Source organism: Gossypium hirsutum, chromosome A07 (assembly GCF_007990345.1).
Source record: "Gossypium hirsutum isolate 1008001.06 chromosome A07, Gossypium_hirsutum_v2.1, whole genome shotgun sequence".
NCBI classification, from domain to species: domain Eukaryota; kingdom Viridiplantae; phylum Streptophyta; class Magnoliopsida; order Malvales; family Malvaceae; genus Gossypium; species Gossypium hirsutum.
This window is the reverse complement of record NC_053430.1, coordinates 7,092,431-7,100,295: the sequence shown is the minus strand read 5'-3', so window position 1 is coordinate 7,100,295 and position 7,865 is coordinate 7,092,431. Positions and strand designations below refer to the sequence as shown.

The following is a 7,865-nucleotide window of genomic DNA, read 5'->3' as shown; positions in this document are numbered from 1 at the left end:
CATAAACATTTTAGAGATGATGTATCCGTTTAAAGTTAACAAAGGAATATATATAAAAATAGTATTTAAATGTGAGATTTAAAATCAAAACAATATGTAGTAAAATATGTTCTAGAAAAATGACTTATGTACATAAAAATATATTAAGATAAATTTAAAAGAATTCATAAAAGAAATTAGTATGGGACTAAATAATAATAATAATAATAGTAAAATCGAAGAGCATCTAAAAAAACATAAATAAATGAACTTTTTAGTATAAAAAGTTAAAGGAATAAAGAAATAAGTAGATGAACAAGATAATAAACAAAACAATTTAGTTTGAAATTATAAACAGAAAATAAAATAAATAGAACAAATAAGACAAAAATAACAAATAATATTGATGGAGCAAAAAAGACAACGTGATAAGGATATTAATAGTAATAATACAATGAGCAGTTGTCCATGAATGTAAAAATAAAGGCAAAAGAATAGTACAAAACAATGGTGAAATAAAAATAAAGAAAAAAAGAATGGAAACTAAAAGGATTTGATTTAACATAAAAAAATGAAGTCTAAGGCGTAAAATATAGGTATATCAATAAATATGAAAATAAAATAAAATATAAGGGGTTGAATTTAAAAAGAGCAAGTAAATAAAATACTAAGGGAAATAAAAATAAAAGCAGAATATTGAAAATAATAAAAAAATGAAAAATAAACAAGATTAAATGGTCAAGGAACCGAAAATAAAAAAGAAATGAACTTTAAGGGATAAATTAAAAAGTTAGAATTTGAGCTAAAATGAGATACATGTAAGGGAAGAGGGACTCATATTGTAAATAATGAAAAGAAGGCCATCAAGGATCGAAATGAATCACTCTAAAACAACGAGGGACTAGTTGGGAAATATTCCTAGCCTTTTATGCGCAGTGTTTCAAAGGACCCAGATGTAACCCAAACGAAATCTAAGAGCTAAATTAAAAAAACAAAAGAAAACAGAAAATAGGGTCTAGTAGAATAGAGTTGCAAAGGAGAAGGACTAATCTAGAAAATCTCCCATTTAGGGATAATGCACAACCCCACTAATCTAGAAAATTTTGAGTTCTGTCTGTGTTTATTATTAGTCGCTGTTTATAAAAGCAGAGCCACTTCTATCATGTCATTGAGCAACATTTTGTATTCAAAGTACATAAATTACCTTCCATCTACAAGACTCTTCTTAACTTTTAAATTGTTAGAATGCTGACTCCATCACCTTTCAACTACTTGTGTGTCATTCTGATGTTGTTTTACATGATATGTAGAATCAAGCGGCAAAATGAAGGTGTATCATGGTTATTTGGCCAGTTCTTATCATACAGCAATCATTTCTGGGTTTTCTCTGATTTCATCCTATTTGGAAAGTGTGGCATCATCAGGGAATAGGGTAACGCTCATTCTCTTTTCTTTGTGGAATATTTGGTAGATTTTTGCCCTCCACCTATTTAGATATCTGTAATTGCTGTTTTGCTCGTCTTCATCAGATGTTGAAAATTTATGGTTGCCAGTTTTAAGTATATTTGGTGGTCATTTGATGTGATTGTTGTGTATTGGGAATAGACCTACTTTAGCCAACTTTCAGATTTGGAGGTCTAATCTTTGTAGCATAATGTTTGTCTTGTTTCAAATCGTTGATGCTTATTTTCTTTGATGCCCTGCACTACTGCTCATGTCAGAAGTCATCTTTCTCAGGTTAAAGCAGTTGTGATAGGTCTTGGTGCGGGCTTACTTCCTATGTTTCTTCATGGATGTATGCAATCTATGCAAATTGAGGTAATTCTTACGTTACCTTGTCAAAGACATGTTAAACTGTCTTTCAAAAGGAATTGCTTTGTTAAAAATTTTATTAAATCTTCTGATTGATTTTGAAGTTGACTTCACTTGATGGAAATAGTGCAATGGAATTTTTATGCACAGGGAGTGGAGCTAGATCCTGTTATGCTTAACCTTGCAAAAGACTATTTTGGTTTTACTGAAGATAAACGAATGAAGGTATCTGACTGTATCTCAGTGCATTTTTAGTTTGAAGTGATTAATCCTTTCCTGAAAAATTAGTACCATTGTCACTGAATAGCTTGTTTCCAATAATTATCAAATTGTTTTTGTTTCATCCTTAAACCTGGCTTCAATATAACTCAACTTGGGAAATATTCTTGATTCATAATTTGACCTTCATAGGCGTTTATGGTCAATGATGCCAAACCTTCCAATTATTGTCATTAGAGGCTGGATTGTTTGGTCTAATTAGGAAACCTGTGAGGCCCTGAATATTATCAAGCCTTAACTAAAAGTTTCTTATGAACTTTCTTAAACCCTCTTAGGTCAATTGTCTAACTACACACAAATATTTATGTTATTATCAAGACGTCAGCCGTATAGGAAGTATCTTCAATTAAAATTCGTTGGAGATTTTTTCTCCCTTTCACACAACAAATTAAGGATATGTTTGGTTCAGAGTCACAAAGAAGCCGCCCAATTCAGATTTCGTACTTTCCCTTACTATGACCAGCTTACTACCATATACGCAAGAGATCCAGCAACTGGGAGAGATGCTCAAACAGCTGCTGATGTTCTTGAAGAAATACATGCTGATGATGTACGTACTACAGATATGAATGAAGAGAGAGCTTCAAATTTATATTCAGCCTTATGGTCAATTGAAGGTTTAACCGATGATCAGCAGTATGATGCATTGAGTAAAATTCCCGACCATCCAACTCAAATGATCGTTTTCTTTAGTTTACCTTCAGTTGCCCGATTGGAATGGGTTAGGAGATTTCTTTCTTACCATTAAATATCAATGTTCAAACTTTTTGATGTTGTAAAACTATATAACATATGGATTTTAATGTACAATTTCATTTTCATCTAACCTTTTCTTAATATAAGTTAATTATGTTTATGCATAATATAATTCTCAAGTTATATATTGATTTTAGTAAATTCATATAAGAACATTTTATTATTAAGAATTTTATGAAATTATATATCACTATATAATTATATTTAATATTAATTATTTTAAATTGTATAAATTCATATAAGAAAATTTTTATTATCAAGAATTTTATGAAATTATATATTATTATTAAATTATATGTAATAATTATTATTTTAAATTATACAAATTCATAAACTATAATCATATTAGTTATAATAATTTTAAATTTTATTAAATCATATATTTAATTAAATCATATTAGTTATAATCATATATTATGATTTGAGTAAATTCATATAAGAATATTAATTATTAAGAATTTTATTAAATTATATATTTTAATTATATTATATTTAATAATAATTATGTTATTTTATATTTTACAGTATCATATATTATGGTTTGAGTAAATTCATATAAGAATATTAATTATTAAGAATTTTATTAAATTATATATTTTAATTAAAATATATTTAATAATAATTATGTTTAAATATGATTAAATTATTTATTATTGATATTAATCTTATTAAAATTTAAATAAAATAATTTACCAAAACAAATTTCTGCTAATTATTAAGAATTTTATTAAATTATATATTTTAATTAAAATATATTAAATAATAATTATGTTTAAATATGATTAAATTATTTATTTTTGATAATAAATAATCTTATTAAAATTTAAATAACAATAACAATAATCATTTACCAAAACAAATTTATGCTAAGGGTATTCTGGTCATTTTAGTTTTCTCCATTATGCTATTACACCTCTATTACATTCAACCAAACACAGTTTTACTATTACGCCTCTATTCCATTACATTCAACCAAACAGTTGATTTGCTATTACACCTCTATTCCATTACACCTCTAATCCAATACAGCGAACCAAACGTGCTCTTAGTTTCATCATCATCATTTAAACCAAAAAAACCCCTTTTTTTTATTTCATTACCAGCCCCAATTTTAAACAAAAACAATAGAGAGCTTCTCTGTTCTCTCCCCCTCCCCCTTTTCAGCTAGAATTTCGGAAACCCATCATCGCCGTCGTTCACCGTGCCGAACGGAGAGGAGGACTCCGACGACGCAGCCACGGGGTGGATCCGGTAAGACTCTCTTTTCCTCTTTTTTTTTTTTTTTATGCCCACTCTTGTTTAATATATTTGTAAACAAAAATAAAAAAGAAACTAAAGAACAAAATGAAAACCAAGAGAATACGATCGGAAATCAACCCTTTTTTTGTTTTTTTTTCTCCTTTTTATTTCTGAAAAATCCTTGCATACAAGAATGGGGATCCCCCTTTTACGATTGCTTTCGGCTTCTATTTTTAGCCGAAAAATGAGATAGAATCCAAAATCCCCTCCATTACATTGAGATTGTAGGTTTTTCTAACATTTTACAACTTGTTCTTTTTTTAATTTATTTGCCTTTTCCATTGCAGGCAAGTGGAGCAAAATGGGGGTGGGTGGCCAACTATGGAGTAGGTTATGGTGGCAGACAGTAGGGCGGCACACCTAGGATTTTTTTTTTGTTTGGGTTGGGCTAAGGTTGGTTTAAGTTGGTTTGGTTTTATTGAGCCCCGGGCAAAATTTGGGCCTTACAATAATAATAATAATATTAAACACTCTCCCCCTCCCTTCTAAAACATCGGTCCAGCCTTGCTCCAGTCGCCGGACCTCCACGCGCCACCGTAGGCGCCACCATATACGGCGGCCAGACCTAAAAAAAAAACCCTCTTTTGCTTTGATTTTTGATTAATCTTGTGTATTTCTTGTATTGAAAGTCTCTCTTTTTCTTGTATTTGAATCTCTCTCCTTTTTTCTCCAAAAAATAGAAACTCGATTACAATGGTTTTGAATGGCTTTTATAGCCAAATTTTACAACTTGTTTGCTAATCGATTGCCTCTTTCTTTTTGCAAGCAAGTGGGGTGATGGAGTTAGTGGCAAGTAGGGGTGTGCAAAATTCAGGTAAAATCGAAAAAATTCGGTTAACCGATCGAATTCGGTTAATCGGTCGGTTAACCGAATTAATTCGGTCGGGGGACGGTTAATAATTTTTTAAGTTTTCGGTTAACGGTTAATTCGGTTCGAAACCGGTCGGTTAACCGAATTTTTTCGGTTTAACTCAAAAAATAATAAATAAAATTATAATATATTAATAGCCCACTATTCACTCAAACCCAATCCAACATAAACCCAAATACCCAATCTAATATATATTAACCCAAGTACCCAACTCAATTATAAAAATTACAAATAATTTAATAAATAAAAATAAAAACCTAAAACTAAAAATAAAAAAATAAAAAATATATAATTTTATACAAATAATTTGGTTAATTCGGTTAATTTGGGTAATTCGGGTAATTCGATAAATTCGGTTAATTTTATACTTATTTTAACCAAAAATAAAAAAATATATATAATTTTCGGTTAATTCGGTTAACCAAAAAAATTTCGGTTCGATTGACGGTTAAAAATTTTGAAGGGTCGATTAATTCGGTTAATGTTATTTCGGGTCGGTTAACCGATTGAACACCCCTAGTGGCACGTAGGGTGATGAAGTTAGTGGCAAGTGGGGTGATGGAGTTAATGGTTGGTTTAATGGGGTGCTAATTGGACTGTTAACTTATTTGGTGTTTTGAGCTTTGCTTGTTGGGCCCGGGCAAAATTTGGGTCCTACAATATTATACTAGACTCGTAAATATTATAAATAATATTTACTGACTCGATTATTAGAACACGAAATTCCAAAACTACAGTTTTCAATACCACTAAAAATGGATTGTTACATTGAAGATTAATTTGTGATTGCAACCATGTAATATTATCCTTCTAATAAAATGTATAGTCACAATTATCAGTCCAGCTAAGGTATTAAATATTAGTAAAAATATAAAACATTTATACTCTAATACATTTTATAATGTATGCTTATAAAAAATGTGTTCAACAAAATGCTTATGATAGTAAAATTATAGGATAAATTATGGTAGAGGTCACTCAACTATGGGTTTTTTTTGTCAGTCAGCCATGAAAAGTTATAAAATGGTCATTTAACTATTAGTAAATTTCTTTTTTGGTCATCCAACTATGAAAAGTGACAAAATAGTCAGCCAACTATTCAATTTTGTCTTGTGTGGTCACTAGTTGGCTAACGTAAAAATGAAAACACCCAAAAATCTAATATAGTCAGAAGAGCAAAAAAGAAAAATTATTAATAGTTGAGTAACCATTTTGTAACTTTTCATAGTTAGATGACCAAAAAAAAAATCATAGTTGGGTGACTACTAATGTAGTTTACCGAAACTTACAAGGCAACCATTTATCTCTATGCTCTCCTATTTGCACGCTATACATGCACTCTACATAAACATGCCAAAACAACATACCCCTAATTATATCTTGTGATCATTCAGAAATCAACTAACAACGAGGCATATATTACATGAATTATTATTGTTGAATATTTTTGGCATCAGCACACCTCTGATCATTTGGAGGATGTAAGATGTAGCATTTTGAAGAATTTAAATATATGTATCTTATAGGAGCTCATTAAATGCCTCATCAGCCATTTAATCAATAAACCCATGTAATCAACCTTAGTGTTAGTAAACATGTTGAACACATTAACGAGTAATATTCAAGAATTGAATGTAGAAGTTCTTGTGATTGATAGATTATTGATTGAAAGCATATCAATAACATTACATATTTTATCGTTATCATACATTCACCTCGTGAGAAATGAAAAGTACGAGTCTCTATCATTCAATCAAAATAGAAATAAATACAGGTAAAAATGACATATTTCTAGTTTGACTAATGTGATGAAAATCAACTTCTTTTATGTGATCAAGGACCAAGTTGTGACATACTTTTATTTCCATATTATTGTGACATTAATTGTTCGCATATTGGGCAATAGATCCTTTCGATCACAATAAAAATTAAGTCAATTTAAAACTTTAAAATTCAGATTTAGTTTAAATGAGAAATTAAAAATCACATCGACATGTCGTGACGTGACGTTTAGTTATTAAAATGAAGAATGATTGGGAGGAGGGTTTTTTTATTATTGTAATAAAATTTTGATTATATAAAATGAAAAAAATAGAAAAGAAAAAAATTATTAGTAGAATTAATTTACCGAATCTCAAAAAAAATTACCCACCCAAATCCTTGGTTCATTCAATTCAACAGCCAAAACCAAAAAAGAAAAAAAAAAACCTTTCAGTCAAAAGAACCCATTGATTTTGTGTTCTTCGTTTCAATTCCTAAACCCATTCAATCGATTTTCGATTGTTGTTGATTTATTTTGTGTTCTTCTGAATCGATTTTATTTATTGAAATTTTAAAATTGATTTGAGAACCTTAAACTTTCAAATCGATTCTGTAATAAAAAAAAATGCAACTATTTTATTTTTTAAAATCGATATGACTTAAGAAAAAAGTCGAAATCTTCGAATCATTAACTTGTCTTGGTAATTTAAAGATATGTATGTATGTTGTTTGGGTTTAGCACTGCTTAGTGCCTTGTATATGTATCGAAATATTTGTGATAAATTAACAATTTGTTATGTGAAATATACATGAACGAACACAATGCTACAGGGGAGATATATGAAATATTTCGGTGATCAACATGGTTGCTCTAGGTTCTGCTATGAAATATTTCAATGACTAAACAATGAAATGTTTTAAAAACTTGTGTTAAAAGATAATTTTTTAATATATTTTTTAAAAATCTCAGATGCCACATGGCAGATAACGATTGGCTCCAAAAAAATTTTAGACCAACTATGGTAACAAAAATTACCAAAAAATAAGGTTAAGAACCTAAATGAAAATACGTTAAAGTTTGGGGGCTTTTTTTGGTTTAAGCCTTATT

General features: G+C 29.2%; 1 protein-coding gene across 1 annotated transcript; it reads left to right on the top strand.

The window, feature by feature from the left end:
* The first annotated feature begins 1,268 nt into the window (after positions 1 to 1,268).
* LOC107956562 (eEF1A lysine and N-terminal methyltransferase-like) lies at positions 1,269 to 2,285 on the top strand. The gene is made up of 3 exons (XM_041117437.1): positions 1,269 to 1,411; positions 1,717 to 1,797; positions 1,942 to 2,285. Exons 1-3 carry the CDS (start codon positions 1,304 to 1,306, stop codon positions 2,044 to 2,046), a joined length of 294 nt encoding a protein of 97 aa, XP_040973371.1. The 5' UTR covers positions 1,269 to 1,303; the 3' UTR covers positions 2,047 to 2,285.
* The last annotated feature ends 5,580 nt before the right edge of the window (positions 2,286 to 7,865 follow it).